Source organism: Lonchura striata, chromosome 31 (genome assembly GCF_046129695.1).
Source record: "Lonchura striata isolate bLonStr1 chromosome 31, bLonStr1.mat, whole genome shotgun sequence".
In the NCBI taxonomy this organism is placed as follows: Eukaryota; Metazoa; Chordata; class Aves; order Passeriformes; family Estrildidae; genus Lonchura; species Lonchura striata.
Genome location: NC_134633.1, coordinates 5620093 through 5636863, shown reverse-complemented (window position 1 = coordinate 5636863; position 16771 = coordinate 5620093). Strand labels below are relative to the sequence as shown.

The following is a 16771-nucleotide window of genomic DNA, read 5'->3' as shown; positions in this document are numbered from 1 at the left end:
TCGGGAATGTGGGATCGGCCCCCAGATGGGAAATGCGGGAATGCGGATTGGCCACAGAGAGAGGAACGGGAAATTCGGGAATGTGGGATCGGCCTCAAAATGGGAAGTTTGGGAATGCTGGATGGGAAATTCAGGAGAGAGAGGAGCAGGAAATGTGGGAAACGTGGGAAATGTGGGAAATGTGGGAATTCCGGAGCTTTCCCGGGATCTGGGAGAGCCCCAGAGCCAGCGGGGTCGGGATGGGAATGGGAAGCACCAAATGCATCGGGATCGGGATGGGAAAACCCCAAATCCATCGGGATTGGGATGGGAAAACCCCAAATCCATTGAAATTGGGATGGGAACAGGAAATCCCAAATCCATTGGGGTCAGGATTGGGAATGGAAGCCCCAAATCCATCGGGATTGGGATGGGAATGAGAAACCCCAAATCCATCGGGATGGGAACAGGAAATCCCAAATCCATCGGGATCAGGGTGGGAATGAGAAACCCCAAATCCATCGGGATGGGAACAGGAAATCCCAAATCCATTGGGATCAGGATTGGGATGGGAAAACCCCAAATCCAGCGGGATGGGAAAACCACAAATTCATCGCGATTGGGTTGGGAATGGGAGCCCCAAATCCATCGGGATTGGGATGGGAATGGGAATGAGAAACCCCAAATCCAGCGGGATCAGGGTGGGAATGGGAAAACCCTAAATCCATTGGGATGAGAATGGGAAACTCCAAATCCATCAGGACGGGAGAGGTGGAAAATCCCAAATCCATCAGGATGGGAACAGGAAATCCCAAATCCATCGGGATCAGGGTGGGAATGAGAAACCCCAAATCCATCAGGATGGGAATAGGAATGGAAACCCCAAATCCATCGGGATGGGAAAACCCCAAATCCATCGGGATGGGAAAACCCCAAATCCAGCGGGATTGGGATGGGAATGGGAATGAGAAACCCCAAATCCAGCGGGATCAGGGTGGGAATGGGAAAACCCTAAATCCATTGGGATGGGAACAGGAAATCCCAAATCCATTGGGATCGAGATTCGGATGGGAATGAGAAACCCCAAATCCATCGGGATCGGGACGGGACAGAGGGAAAATCCCGGGATCGGGGTCGGGGTCGGCGTGGGAAGATCCCGAATCCCTCGGAGCGCCGGGGTCGGGAGCCGGAGCCGCCTCCTTCCCCCAAATCCCCCAAATCCCCGGGAGCGAAATTGCCCGGGATCGTTCCCGAAATCCCAAAAATTCCGCCCCAAAAATTCCCACAGAAAGGGAAGAAAACCCCAAAATTCCCCCCCCCCCCCCCCCCCCGCCCGCCATCTTTATTTTATTTTTTTACAAATTCTGGAGTTTCCGGAGCCTCCCCAAATTCCTGAATTTCTGAGAGGAGAATTCCCAAAATCCCCAAATCCCCCAATTTCTGGGAGGAGAAATCCCAGAGTTCCCAAAATCCCCGAATTTCTGAGAGGAGAATTCCCTACTCCTGAAATATCCTGAGTGGAAAATTCCCAAAATTCCCGAATTTCTGAGAGCAGAATCCCTAAAATTCCCAAATTTCTGAGAGGAGAATTTCCAAAATTCATAAATTTCAGAAAGAATTCCTAAGTGAAAAATTCCCAAATTTCTGAGAGGAAAATTCCCTAAATTCCTGAATTTTGAAGTGGAAAATTTTCCAATTTCCCCAAATCCCCAAATTTCTGAGAGGAGAATTCCTAAAATTCCCAAATTTCCGAGGGGATAATTCCCAAAAATCCCCAAATTTCTGAGAGGAGAATTCCCAAAATTTCCGAGAGGAGAATCCCCAAATTTCCGAGTGGAGAATTCCCAAAATTCTGAGAGGAGAATTCCGTATCCCGAATTCCCGAGTGCCAAAATCCCCAAATTTCTGAGAGGAGAATTCCCAAAAATTCCAAGAGGAGAATTCCCAAAGTCCCCAAAATTCCAAGAGGAGAATTCCCAAATTTCTGAGAGGAGAATTCCGTATCCTGAATTCGTGAGTGGAAAATCCCCAAAAATCCCAAATTTCCGAGTGGAGAATTCCCGAATTTCTGAGAGGAGAATTCCGTATCCCGAATTCCCGAGTGCAAAATCCCCAAATTTCTGAGTGGAAAATCCCCAAAAATCCCAAATTTCCAAGAGGAGAATCCCCAAATTCCCAAATTTCCGAGCGGAGAATCCCCAAAAATCCTGAATTTCCAATAGGAGATCCCCCAAATTCCCGACTTTCCGAGCGGAGAATTCCCGGAATTCCCGGAATTCCGGCGGGTTTTGTACTGTATTTATTGTCCATAGCGCGTTTTGTACGGAATTCTGGAACTTTCCTATTTCTGCTGTAAATTAAAAAATCCTTTGCGGTAACGCCGGCATCCAGGATTTGGGATTTGGGATTTGGGGATTTTGGGAATTTTGGGGATTTTGGGGATTTGGGATTTTTGGGTATTTGAGGTTTTTGGAATTTGGGATTTTGGGGATTTTGGGGTTTCAGGGATTTTGGGATTTGGGGATTTTGAGTTTTTGGGATTTGGGGGTTTGGGATTTTTGGGATTTGAGGTTTTGGGATCTTGGGGGTTTTTGGAGTTTTGAGATTTTTTGGGATTTGGGGTTTTTGGGCTTTTTGATTTGGGGATTTTGGGATTTGGGATTTTTGGGGTTTGGGATTAGAGGTTTTGGATTGGGGTTTTGGGAATTTGGGGGTTTTGGGGGGTTTTTGGGGATTTTTGGATTTGGGGTTTGGAAGCAGGAATTGGGTTTTGGGATTTTTTGGGACCCTTTGGAAATTTTTGGAACCTCTGGAATTCCCGGGACCCTCTGGAATTTTTTGGGATCCTCTGGATTTTTTTTTTTTTTTTAATCCTTTGGGATCCTCTGGAATCCTTTGGGACCCTCTGGAATTTTTTGGGACCCTCTGGAATATTTTGGAAAATTTTGGAATTTTTTGGGACCCTCTGGAATTCTTTTGGGACCCTTTGGAATTTTTTGGGACCCTCTGGAATATTTTGGAAAATTTTGGAATTTTTTGGGACCCTCTGGAATCTTTTGGAAAATTTCGGAATTTTTTGGGCCCCTCCGGGCTCGTCCCTCGCTCCCCCCCCGGGGCCCCCCTTCGCTCATTAATTAATTAATTAATTCACGACTTAATTAACTTCTCCCCGCCCCGTTCGTGACCTCATTCATTCCGCCCGTTCGATGCAAATGGTGGAGATTTATGCAAATGTATGGAGATTTATGCAAATGAGGCGGGTTTAGCGGCGCCGCCGCCCCGGCCCCGCTCAGAGCCGCGCGCGCGGCCGCGATTTTGGGGCGAAATCCCCGGAAAAGGAGAAAAAGGAGGAAAAGGAGCGCGAGAGGCCCCGGGCGGCGCCCAAAGGTCGGGACCCAAATCCAGGAAAACAAAAACCGGGAAAAAAAAACGGGGAAAAAACATCGGGAAGAAAAAATCCGGGAAAAAAAAAAAAAAAGGGAAAAAAATCCGGAAAAATAAAACAAACTCCGGGGAAAAAATAAAAAACTTCGGGAAATAAAATCAGGAGGGGAAAAACTCCAGGAAAAAAAACTCCGGGAAAAAAAAATCAACTCCGGGAAAAGAAAAAACTCCGGGAGCGGCGGCGGCCCCACCCCGGCCGCACCCGGGGGGAGAAAAATGGGAATTTGGGGCCGGAAAATGGGAATTTTGGGGAGAAAAATGGGAATTTGGGGAGAAAATGGGGATTTGGGGCCGGAAAATGGGGATTTTGGGGTGGAAAATGGGGATTTTGGGGTGGAAAATTGGCATTTTGGGGCAGAAAATGGGCGAAACGCCCCCCCCGGGCAAAGGGATTTTTGTGGGATCAGGAGCGAGGAAATCCCGGGAATTTTGGGGGTTCCGCCTCTTTGGGAGTTTGGGATTTTTGTTTTCCCGGGAAAAATCCCCCAAATTCCCTTTTCCTGCTCGGGAACCCCAAAAAATCTTCCCGGGTTGGCCTCGGATTCGCAGGGAAAAAACAAAATTCATTTCCCCGCTGGGTTTTGTGGGAAAAAAAAACTGGAAGGTTTTTTTTCCTCCTTGTTTTGACAGGAAAAATCCCCCAAAATTCCCTTTTTTTTCCCTGTTTTGGGGGGGAAATCCCGAATTTTCCGTGTCCCCGCTTGTTTTGACAGGAAAAATCCCCCAAAATTCCCTTTTTTCCCGGTTTTGGGGGGGAAATCCCGAATTTTCCATGTCCCCGCTTGTTTTGACAGGAAAAATCCCCCAAAATTCCCTTTTTTCCCGGTTTTGGGGGGGAAATCCCGAATTTTCCGTGTCCCCGCTTGTTTTGACAGGAACGACGCTCGCGGCGCCCTCGATTCCCCCGAGCTCGTCCCGAGCTCCGCTCCTGGCTCGGCTGGATGGAAAAAATTCCTGCAGCTCCCATTTTTCCCTCCTTTTAAGGCCAAAACTCCTTAAAACCTTTTTTTTTTAACTCACATCCGAGGCAAAACCCCCAAAAATCTTCATTTTCCCCTCAATTTTCCAGCCGAGATCCCCAAATTTCCGTTCCTCGCTGGGATTTGGGACCCCTCCCCCCGTAATTCTCCTTTTCCGCTGGGGGTTTTTGGGATAAATCCCCCAAATTTGGGGTTTTTTGCTGAATTTTCCCCTCCCAAAACCCCCCAAATTTTCCTTTTCTTGCCCGAGCCGCTGGATCCGGGTGGGGATCCCCCCTCCCCCCCCACCTTTTCCCACTTTTTCCTGGTTTTTCCCTTTTTTCCAATTTCCCAAGTTTTTTTCCATTTTTCCCCTTTCCCCCCAACTTTTCCCATTTTCCCCATTTTTTTTCTGTTTTTTTCCCACCTTCTTCCCTTAAAATCCCCTGAAACTCCCCTAAACCCCCCCCCAAATCTCCTAAACTCCCCAAAAACCACCCTAAAATCCCCTGGGATCCCCCCAAAACCTTCTGGGATCTCCCCAAAATCACCAAAACCTCCCAAAACCCCACCTAGGACCCCCCAAACCCCACCTGGGATCCCCCAAAATCTCCTAAATCCCCCTAACCCCCCCAAAACCTCCCAAAACCCCTCCTAGGATCCACCAAACCTCCCAAAACCTCAACTAGGAGCCCCCAAATCCCCCAAAAACCCACTTAGGACCCCCCAAAACCTCACCTAGGACCCCCCAAACCTCCCAAAACCCCCCAAACCCCACCCAGGCCCCCCCACACCCCCCCAGGACCCCCCAAACCCCCCCAGGACCCCCCAAAACCCACCGAGGCCCCCCCAAACCCCACCTAGGACCCCCAAACCCCCCAGGACCCCCCAAACCCCATCCAGGACCCTCCAAACCCCCCCAGGACCCCCCAGACCCCACCCAGGACCCCCCACACCCCACCCAGGACCCCCCAAACCCCCCCAAACCACCCCCAGGACCCCCCAAACCCCCCCAGGCCCCCCCACCCCCCCCAGGACCCCCCACACCCCCCCAAACCCCACCCGGGACCCCCCACAGCCCCCAGGACCCCCCACACCCCACCCAGGACCCCCCAAACCCCATCCAGGACCCCCCAAAACCCACCTAGGACCCCCAAACCCCCCCAGGCCCCCCCACCCCCCCCAGGACCCCCCACACCCCACCCAGGACCCCCCACACCCCCCCAAACCCCCCCAGGATCCCCCAAACCCCCCCAGGCCCCCCCACCCCCCCCAGGACCCCCCACACCCCACCCAGGACCCCCCAAACCCCCCCAGGATCCCCCAAACCCCACCTGGGACCCCCCAGACCCCACCTAGGACCCCCCACACCCCCCCAAACCCCACCTGGGACTCCCCACACCCCCCAGGACCCCCCAAACCCCCCAACCCCCCCCCAGGACCTCCCACACCCCCCAGGACCCCCCAAACCCCCCAGGACCCCCCAAACCCCCCCAAACCCCCACACCCCCTCCAGGACCCCCCAAACCCCCCAGGACCCCCCAAACCCCCCCAAACCCCCCACACCCCCCAGGACCCCCCAAACCACCCCAAACCCCCCACACCCCCCAGGTCCCCCCAAACCCCCCCCAGGCCCCCAAACCCCCCCCAGGACCCCCCAGACCCCGGCCATGCTGAGCTGGCTGCGCCGGCAGCGCCCGCCGGCCTCGGCGGCGCCGGTGCCGGAGCCGTGCCCGGTGTCGGCGGCGCTGGCGGCTCTGTACCGGCGCAAGCTGCTGCCGGCCGAGGAGCTGTGCGGGCGCGCGGGGCTGCGCCGGGCGCCGCTGCTCGACGCCGACTTCCAGGCCAAGCCCTGGGTGCTGCTGCTGGGCCCCAGCGGCGCCGGCAAGAGCTCGGTGCTGCGGTACCTGCTGGAGGAGGCGCCGCCGGGCCCCGCGCCGGGCGCCGCGCCGGCCGCCGACGCCTTCGTGGCCGTCACGCACGGCCCCGAGCCCGCGCTGCTCCCCGGCAACGCCGCCGTGGTGGACCCGCGGTGGCCGTTCCGGCAGCTGGAGGCCTTCGGGGGAGCCTTCCTCAACCGGTGAGGGGATTGGGGTGGGATCCATTGGGATTGACTTGGATTTGGGGTGGGATTCACTGGGATCAGTGATGGGATCAGTGGTGGGATCAGTGGTGGGATCCATGGGTGCCGTGGTGGACCCGCGGTGGCCGTTCCGGCAGCTGGAGGCCTTCGGGGGAGCCTTCCTCAACCGGTGAGGGATTGGGGCGGGATCCATTGGGATCTGGGGTGGGATCAGTGATGGGATCAGTGGTGGGATCTGGGGTGGGATCAGTGGTGGGATCAGCAATGGGATCCATGGGTGCCGTGGTGGATCCCCGGGGCCGTTCCGGCAGCTGGAGGCCTTCGGGGGAGCCTTCCTCAACCGGTGAGGGCATTGGGGTGGGATCTGATGGGATCTGGGGTGGGATTCACTGGGATCAGTGGTGGGATCTGGGGTGGGATCCATTGGGATCCGATGGGATCAATGATGGGATCTGTGTTGTGATCCACCCCGAGATCCATGATGGGATCCGGGATGAGATCCGTGCTGGGATCTCAGATGGATTCTGTGCTGGGATCTGGGATGGGGTCGGTGCTGGGATCCATGCTGGGATCCACTGGAATCCACTGGAATCAATGCCGGTATCTATGATGGGATCTGGGATGGGATCTCGGATGGGATCCATGCTGGGATCCTCTGGGATCCACCGCTGTCCATGCTGGGATCTGCCATGGGCTCAACTGGGATCCCCCCGGGACCCACCCGGGACCCACCCGGGACCCACCCGGGACCCACCCGGGATCCACCCGGGACCCACCCGGGACCAACCCGGGATCCACCCGGGATCCACCCGGGACCCACCCGGGATCCCCCCGGGACCCACCCGGGATCCACCCGGGACCCACCCGGGACCAACCCGGGATCCCCCCGGGATCCACCCGGGACCCACCCGGGATCCCCCCGGGACCCTCCCAGGATCCACCCGGGACCCACCCGGGACCCACCCGGGATCCCCCCAGGACCCACCCGGGACCCACCCGGGATCCACCCGGGATCCCCCCGGGACCCACCCGGGACCCACCCGGGACCCACCCGGGACCCACCCGGGATCCACCCGGGATCCACCCGGGATCCACCCGGGATCCACCCGGGATCCACCCGGGACCCACCCGGGACCCACCCGGGATCGGGGGTCCCCAGGTCCCGCCCGCCTCAACGGCTTTTCCCAATTTCCCCTTTTCCCATGTTTCCGCCTCGTTTTCCCCCAATTTCCCCCCAAATTTCTCTGTTTTCCCCCAATTTCCCCCCAAATTTCTCTGTTTTCCCCCAATTTCCCCCCAAATTTCTCTGTTTTCCTCCAATTCCCCCCAGTTTTCTCTGGTTTCCCCCCATTTTCTCAGTTTCCCCCCAATTCCCCCCAGTTTTCCCTGTTTTCCCCCAATTTCCCCCAGTTTTCTCTGTTTTCCCCCAATTCCCCCCAGTTTTCCCTGTTTTCCCCCAATTCCCCCCCATTTTCTCAGTTTCCCCCCAATTCCCCCCAATTTCCCCTGTTTTCCCCCAATTCCCCCCAAATTTCTCTGTTTTCCCCCAATTCCCCCCAGTTTTCTCTGGTTTCCCCCCATTTTCCCAGATGTTCTCCTGATTTTCCCATTTTCCCCCCATTCTCCCCCATTTTTCCCTTTTTTCCCATTTCCCCCACTTTTTCCCTCCATTTTTTCCCTTTCCCCCATTTTTCTCAATTTCCCCCCATTTTTCTCAATTTCCCCCCATTTTTCTCAATTTCCCCCCATTTTTCTCAATTTTCCCCTTTTCCCCCCCAATTTTTCCCATTTTTTACCATTTTTTCTCCTTTTTTCCCCCCTTTTATTCTCCTTCCCCCCCTTTTCCCCCTCCCCCCCTTTTTTCCTCAATTTTTTCTCCTTTTTTACCATTCCCCCCTTTTTTCCCTTTTTTTTCTCATATTTTCCCTTTATTCCCCTTTTTTCCCCCTTCCCCCCTTTTTTCCTCAATTTTTTCTCCTTTTTTACCTTTCCCCCCCTTTTTTCCCTTTTTTTTTCTCATATTTTCCCTTTATTCCCCTTTTTTCCCCCTTTCCCCCTTTTTTTCTCATTTTTCTCTCATTTTTTCCCCATTTCCCCCCTTTTTTTCCATTTTTCCCCCTTTCCCCCCATTCCTTTTCCCCTCCCCGGGATGAGCCACCCCTCTGGAATTCCGGGCGGGGCGGGGAAGCTTTTGGGGCGGGGTTTTTAAATTATTATTTAATTTTGGGTTATTTTGGGTCATTTTGGGTCACTTTGGGGTTTTTTTGGGCCCCCCAGGTTCGTTTGTGCCACGCTGAACAATCCGGTCCTGGAGAGCATCACCCTGATCGACACCCCCGGCATCCTGGCGGGGACCAAGAACAGCATCGGCCGGGGTGAGGGGTCCCAAAATTGGGGAGGGGTCCCCAAAATTGGGGAGGGGTCCCCAAACTGGGGAGGGGTGGAAAAAATCCGGGAAAAAAAACAAAAAAATCAAAAAAATCCGCGTGGGAACCCAAAATCTGGGAGGCGGACCCAGAACTGGGGGAGGTCCTCAACATTGGGGGAGGGGTCCCCAAATTGGGGAGGGGTCCCCAAAATTGGGGAGGGGTCCCCAAATTGGGGAGGGGTCCCGGAATTGGGGGAGGGGTCCCAAAATTGGGCGGAAGCCGAAAAAATCCGGGAAAAACAAAAAAAAACCGCGTGGGAATTTGGGGAATTTTGTGGAATTTTGGGTATTTTGGGGTATTTTGGGGCGCTCGGGACGGATTTTGAGGCGGTTTTGGGGAATTTTGGGGGATTTTGGATATTTTGGATGTTTTAGGGGTGATTTTGGGGTGCTCGGTACAGATTTCGAGGCGTTTTTAGGGAATTTTGGATATTTTGGGTTGCCCGGGACGGATTTTGAGGAGTTTTTGGATATTTTGGGTTGCCCGGGACGGATTTTAAGGTTTTTTTGGGAGTTTTTGGGACTTGTGCCCAAAATGGGGCGGGGGGGCGGGGCCGTCCCGAATTCCCGGGAATTTCGCCAATTTTCCAGGCGGGGCCGAACCCCCCCGGGACCCCCCGGCCCCTCCCCCGCTTCCTCCCCCACCCCAAAATCCGCGGCCGCTGCCAAGGGAGGGGGAGGGGCAAAGGGGGGTGGGGAAAATAGGGAAAAAAAGGGGAAAAAAGGGAAAAAAGGGGATTTGGGAATGGGGAAATGGGAAAATAGGGGAAAAAGGGGATTTGGGAATGGGGAAATGGAAAAATAGGGAAAAAAGGGGATTTGGGAATGGGGGAAATGGGAAAATAGGGAAAAAAGGGGGAAAAAAGGGGATTTGGGAATGGGGAAATGGGAAAATAGGGAAAAAGGGGGAAAAAAGGGGATTTGGGAATGGGGAAATGGGAAAATAGGGAAAAAAGGGGGAAAGTGGGATTTGGGAATGGGGAAATGGGAAAATAGGGAAAAAAGGGGATTTGGGAATGGGGAAATGGGAAAAAAAGGGGAAAAAAGGGGATTTGGGAATGGGGAAATGGGGAAATAGGGAAAAAAGGGGGAAAATGGGATTTGGGAATGGGGAAATGGAAAAATAGGGAAAAAAGGGGATTTGGGAATGGGGGAAATGGGAAAATAGGGAAAAAAGGGGGAAAATGGGATTTGGGAATGGGGAAATGGGAAAATAGGGAAAAAAGGGGATTTGGGAATGGGGAAATGGGGAAAAAAGGGGAAAAAAGGGGAAAAAAGGGGATTTGGGAATGGGAGAAATGGGGAAATAGGGAAAAAAGGGGGAAAATGGGATTTGGGAATGGGGAAATGGGAAAATAGGGAAAAAAGGGGATTTGGGAATGGGGAAATGGGGAAAAAAGGGGAAAAAAGGGGATTTGGGAATGGGGAAATGGGGAAATAGGGAAAAAAGTGGGAAAAGAGGTTTTGAGAATCGGGGAAATGGGAAGAAAAGGAAAAAAGGGGAAAAAGGGGAAAACTCCCCATTTTTCTCCAGGCTACGACTTCCCGGGGGTGCTGCGCTGGTTCTTGGGTTGGAGTATTTTGGGATTAGGGCTGAATTTAGGATTTCTATCAGAATTTAGGATTTCCATTGGGATTTTGGGATCAAACTCCATATTTTTTTAGGTTATGACTTCCCGGGCGTGCTGCACTGGTTCTTGGTTTGGATTATTTTGGTTTTATGACAGAATTTGGGATTTCCATCGGGATTTTGGGATCCGACCCCATCTCTTTTTCCAGGCTATGACTTCCCGGGCGTGCTGCGCTGGTTCTTGGGTTGAATTATTTTGGTTTTATGACGGAATTTGGGATTTCCATCGGGATTTTGGGATCCAACCCCACATTCTCCTCCAGGCTATGACTTCCCGGGCGTGCTGCGCTGGTTCCTCCAATGAATTATTTTGGTTTTATGACGGAATTTCGGATTTCCATCGGGATTTTGGGATCCAACCCCACATTCTCCTCCAGGCTATGACTTCCTGGGCGTGCTGCGCTGGTTCCTCCAATGAATTATTTTGGTTTTATGACAGAATTTGGGATTTCCATCGGGATTTTGGGATCTGACCCCATCTCTTTTTCCAGGCTATGACTTCCCGGGCGTGCTGTGCTGGTTCCTCCAATGAATTATTTTGGTTTCATGACAGAATTTGGGATTTCCATCGGGATTTTGGGATCCAACCCCACATTCTCCTCCAGGCTATGACTTCCCGGGCGTGCTGCGCTGGTTCCTCCAATGAATTATTTTGGTTTTATGACGGAATTTGGGATTTCTATCGGGATTTTGGGATCCAACCCCACATTCTCCTCCAGGCTATGACTTCCCGGGCGTGCTGCGCTGGTTCCTCCAATGAATTATTTTGGTTTTATGACGGAATTTGGGATTTCTATCGGGATTTTGGGATCCAACCCCACATTCTCCTCCAGGCTATGACTTCCCGGGCGTGCTGCGCTGGTTCTTGGGTTGGATTATTTTGGTTTTATGACGGAATTTGGGATTTCCATCGGGATTTTGGGATCCGACCCCATCTCTTTTTCCAGGCTATGACTTCCCGGGCGTGCTGCGCTGGTTCGCGGAGCGCGTGGATTTGGGATTAGGGCAGAATTTGGGATTTCCATCGGGATTTTGGGATCTGACCCCATCTCTTTTTCCAGGCTATGACTTCCCGGGCGCGCTGCGCTGGTTCTTGGGTTGGATTATTTTGGTTTTATGACGGAATTTGGGATTTCCATTGGGATTTTGGGATCCAACCCCATATTCTCTTCCAGGCTATGACTTCCCGGGCGCGCTGTGCTGGTTCGCGGAGCGCATGGATTTGGGATTAGGGCAGAATTTGGGATTTCCATCGGGATTTTGGGATCAAACTCCATATTCTCCTCCAGGCTATGACTTCCCGGGCGTGCTGCGCTGGTTCGCGGAGCGCGCGGCGCTGGTGCTGCTGCTGTTCGACGCGCACCGCCTGGACGTGTCGGAGGAGCTGGCGGCGGCGCTGGCGGCGCTGCGGGGCCACGAGGAGAAGCTGCGCGTGGTGCTCAACAAGGCCGACGCCGTGGGGCCGCAGCAGCTGCTGCGCGTCTACGGGGCGCTGCTCTGGAGCCTGGGCCGCGCCCTGGGCGCCGCCGAGGTGCCGCGCGTCTTCGTGGGCTCCCTGTGGGACCGGCCGCGGCGGCGCGACGAGCTGCGGCGCCTGCTGCAGCTCGAGGAGCAGGAGCTGTTCCGCGAGATCCAGGAGCTGCCGCGCCGCGCCGCCACGCGCAAGGTCAACGACCTGGTGAAACGGGCACGGGCCGTGCAGGTGAGGGGTTGGGGGGAATTTGGGGGGTTTTGGGGTAATTTGGGGTGTTTGAGGAGATCTGGGGGGTTTGAGGAGATCTGGGGGGGTTTGAGGAGATCTGGGGGGGTTTGGGAGGTGTTTGGGGTCTCCTAACGCCGCCACGCGCAAGGTCAACGACCTGGTGAAACGGGCACGGGCCGTGCAGGTGAGGGGTCTGGGGGAAGTTTTGGGGGGTTTCGGGGCAGTTTGGGGGTGTTTGAGGAGATCTGGGGGTGTTTGAGGAGATCTGGGGGGGTTTGGGGGGTTCTGCTGTCTACCAACGCCGCCACGCGCAAGGTCAACGACCTGGTGAAACGGGCACGGGCCGTGCAGGTGAGGGGTTGGGGGGAATTTGGGGGGTTTTGGGGCAGTTTGGGGGTGTTTGAGGAGATCTGGGGGGGTTTGAGGAGATCTGGGGAGGTTTGAGGAGATCTGGGGGTGTTTGGGAGGTCTTTGGGGTCTCCCAACGCCGCCACGCGCAAGGTCAACGACCTGGTGAAACGGGCCAGGGCCGTGCAGGTGAGGGGTTGGGGGAATTTGGGGGGTTTTGGGGTAATTTGGGGTGTTTGAGGAGATCTGGGGGGTTTGAGGAGATCTGGGGGTGTTTGGGAGGTTCTGCTGTCTCCCAACGCCACCACGCGCAAGGTCAACGACCTGGTGAAGAGGGCCAGGGCCGTGCAGGTGAGGGGTCTGGGGGAAGTTTTGGGGGGCTTTGGGGTAATTTGGGGGATCCAGAGAGGTTTGAGGGGAGTTTGAGGAGATCTGGGGGTGTTTGGGAGGTGTTTGGGGTCTCCCAACGCCGCCACGCGCAAGGTCAACGACCTGGTGAAACGGGCCAGGGCCGTGCAGGTGAGGGGTTGGGGGGAATTTGGGGAAGTTTTGGGGGGTTTCAGGGCAGTTTGGGGGTGTTTGAGGAAAGTTTGGGGGGATCTGGGGGGGTTTGAGGGGATCTGGGGATCCCTGTGGGTTGGGCGATCCCGGTGGATCCCGGTGGATCCCGGCTGATCCCAAACCCCTTTCGACCCCCCCAAGAGCCTCTGGAGATCTGGGATCTCCTGGAGACCCCTTGGAGCTCTCGGGGCAGGACCTGGGGGTGCTTTGGGGGATCCCTGGGGGTTGGGTAATCCCGGTGGATCCCGGTGGATCCTGGCTCGTCCCGGCGCATCCCGTTGGATCCTGTTGGATCCCGGCGCATCCCGGTGCCTCTCCCGTTGGATCCCGTTGGATCCCGGTAGATCCCGGTGCCTCTCCCATTGGATCCCGGTGGATCCCGGTGCCTCTCCCGGTGGATCCCGGTGGATCCCGGTGGCTCCCGTTGGATCCCAGTGCCTTTCCCGGTGGCTCCCGGTGCCTCTCCTGGTGGCTCCCGGTGGATCCCGGTGGATCCCGGTGGCTCCCAGTGGCTCCCGGTGGCTCCCGGTGGATCCCGGTGCCTCTCCCGGTGGCTCCCGGTGGCTCCCGGTGGATCCCGGTGGCTCCCAGTGGCTCCCAGTGGATCCCGGTGGCTCCCGGTGTCTCTCCCGTTGGATCCCGGTGCCTCTCCCGGTGGCTCCCGGTGGCTCCCGGTGGATCCCGGTGGCTCCCAGTGGCTCCCAGTGGCTCCCGGTGGCTCCCGGTGTCTCTCCCGTTGGATCCCGGTGCCTCTCCCGGTGGCTCCCGGTGGCTCCCGTTGGATCCCAGTGCCTCTCCCGGTGGCTCCCGGTGGCTCCCGTTGGATCCCGTTGGATCCCGGTGGCTCCCATTGGATCCCGGTGCCTCTCCCGTTGGATCCCATTGGATCCCGGTGGCTCCCGTTGGATCCCGGTGCCTCTCCCGGTGCAGGTGCAGGCGCTGCTGCTGCGGCGGCTGCGGCGGGAGCTGCCGGCGCTGCCGGGCGGGCGCCGGCGGCGTCTGGAGCAGCGGCTGCCGGCGCTGCTGGCCCGGATCCAGAGCGAGCTGCGCATCCCGGCCGGAGAGCTGCACGACTGCGCCCACATCCAGGTGAGCCGGCCGGGGATCCCGGGGATCCGGGGGGATCTGGGTGGAATCTGAGGGGATTTGGGGGGATCTGAGGGGATTTGAGGGGATTTGGGGGGATTTGGGGGGATCTGAGGGGATTTGGGGGGATCTGAGGGGATTTGGGGGCATTTGAGTGGATTTGGGGGGATTTGGGGGGATCTGAGGGGATTTGGGGGGATTTGGGGGGATTTGGGGGGATCTGACGGGATTTGGGGGGATCTGAGGGGGATCTGAAGGGAGTTTGGGAGGATTTGGGGGGATCCGGGCGGGATCTGAAAGGAGTTTGGGAGGATTTGGAGGGATATGGGGTCATCTGAGGGGGATCTGAAAGGAATTTGGGGGGAATCCCGAGGGATCCGGGGGGATCTGATGGGATTTGGGGGGCTCTGAGTGGAATCTGAGGGGATTTGGGGGGATCTGAGGGGATTTGGGGGTATTTGGGGGGGATCTGAAGGGAATTTGGGGGGATCTGGGGGGTATCTGAGGGGATCTGGGTGGATCCAGGCAGATCTGGGGGGGATCTGAGGAGATCCAGGGGTATCTGGGGGGATCCAGGGGGTTCTGGGGGTATCTGGGGATCTCTCAGACCGCTCCCGGGATCTCTGGGTGATCCCATCCCGGGGAATCCAAGGCGATCTGGTGGGAATCCAGACAGATCCGGGGGAATTTGTGGGTTTGGCGTGATCTGGAGATTTTTCACGCCCCGTGTCCCGCCACGTGTCCCCCCAGGAGCAGCTGCTGTCGCGGGAGCCGTCGCGGCTGCCGCGGCCGAAGCGGCGGCTGCTGGCGGGGCTGGAGGAGCTGCTGGGCCGGGACCTGCCGGCGCTGAGCCCGCTGCTGGCCCGCGCGGCGCCCGCCCAGCCCGGCGTGCGCGGCGGCGCCTTCGACGGGGCCCTGGGGCCCTTCGGCCGCGAGGACGACGACGACGAGGACGACGAGGAGGACGACGACGAGGAGTGGGTGGTGATGAAGGACAAGGCCAAGTACGACGAGATCTTCTACGGGCTGGCGCCCAGCGGCGGCAAGCTGAGCGGGCGGCGCGCCAAGGGCTGGATGGTGGCCAGCAAGCTGCCCAGCTCCGTGCTGGGGCGCATCTGGCAGCTCAGCGACGTCGACAGGGACGGCATGCTGGACCACGAGGAGTTCGCGCTGGCCGGGCACCTGATCGGGGCCAAGCTGGAGGGACGGGGGCTGCCCGCCGACCTGCCGCCGCGCCTGGTGCCGCCCTCCAAGAGGAGGCACAAGGGCTCGGCGGAGTGAGCCCGAAAAATCCCATTGAAAACCCCGAAAACCCGCCCAGAAATAGCCAAAAATCCACCCAGAAACAGCCCAAAAATTCACCCAGAAATAGCCAAAAATCCACCCAGAAACAGCCCAAAAATCCGCCCAGAAATAGCCAAAAACCCGACCAAAATCCGCCCAGAAATAGCCAAAAACCCGACCAAAATTCACCCAGAAATAGCCAAAAGCCCAACCAAAATTCACCCAGAAATAGCCAAAAATCCACCCAGAAACAGCCCAAAAATCCGCCCAGAAATAGCCAAAAACCCGACCAAAATCCACCCAGAAATAGCCAAAAATCGGATTCGCGGATGCTGCCACGCCTGGTGCCGCCCTCCAAGAGGAGGCACAAGGGCTCAGCGGAGTGAGCCCGAAAAATCCCATTGAAAACCCCGAAAACCCGCCCAGAAATAGCCAAAACCCGACCAAAATCCACCCAGAAATAGCCAAAAATCCGCCCAGAAACAGCCAAAAATCCACCCAGAAATAGCCAAAACCCTGCTCAAAATCTACCCAGAAATAGCCAAAAATCCACCCAGAAATAGCCCAAAAATCTGCCCAGAAATAGCCAAAAACCCAACCAAAATCCACCCAGAAATAACCAAAAATCCACCCAGAAACAGCCAAAAATCGGATTCGCGGATGCCGCCGCGCCTGGTGCCACCCTCCAAGAGGAGGCACGAGGGCTCCGCGGAGTGAGCCCGAAAATGCCAAAATCCCACCCAGAAATAGCCAAAAACCTGCCCAAAAATCCACCCAGAAATAGCCAAAAACCCACCCAGAAATAGCCAAAATTCCACCCAGAAATAGCCAAAAATCAGGGACCCCAATAAAGGCAGAGCAGGGCTGGAGGAGCTCTCCTGAATTTTGGGGTGAGGGAACATTTTTGGGGGATTTGGGGTTCATTTTTGGGGGATTTGGGGTAATTTTTGGGGGATTTTGGGCTCATTTGGGGGAATTTGGGGCTCATTTTGGGCTCGTTCTTGGGGGGGTTGGGGCTTATTTCTGTGGATTTGGGGATCATTTTGGGGAGATTCGGGGATTATTTTTGGAGGAATTTTGGGCTCATTTTGGGGGGATTTTGTGCTCATTTTGGGGGGATTTTGTGCTCATTTTGGGGTGATTCGGGGATTATTTTTGAGGGGATTTTGGGCTCATTTGGGGGGATTTGGGGATCATTTTTGGGGGATTTTGTGCTCATTGTGGGGGGATTTGGGCTCGGTCTTGGGGGGGTTTCGGGGCTCATTTT

At 56.0% G+C, this 16771-nt stretch overlaps 1 protein-coding gene and 1 long non-coding RNA gene across 2 annotated transcripts; both read left to right on the top strand.

The window, feature by feature from the left end:
- The first annotated feature begins 2854 nt into the window (after nt 1-2854).
- LOC144247707 (uncharacterized) lies at nt 2855-5097 on the top strand. The gene is made up of 2 exons (XR_013341276.1): nt 2855-3366; nt 4299-5097. It is a non-coding gene; the product is annotated as an uncharacterized LOC144247707 (long non-coding RNA).
- Nucleotides 5098-6052: 955 nt separating this feature from the next.
- Nucleotides 6053-16387, top strand: EHD2 (EH domain containing 2). Its single transcript, XM_077789120.1, has 5 exons — nt 6053-6462; nt 8743-8840; nt 11813-12225; nt 14065-14223; nt 14971-16387. Exons 1-5 carry the CDS (start codon nt 6053-6055, stop codon nt 15499-15501), a joined length of 1611 nt encoding a protein of 536 aa, XP_077645246.1. The 3' UTR covers nt 15502-16387.
- The last annotated feature ends 384 nt before the right edge of the window (nt 16388-16771 follow it).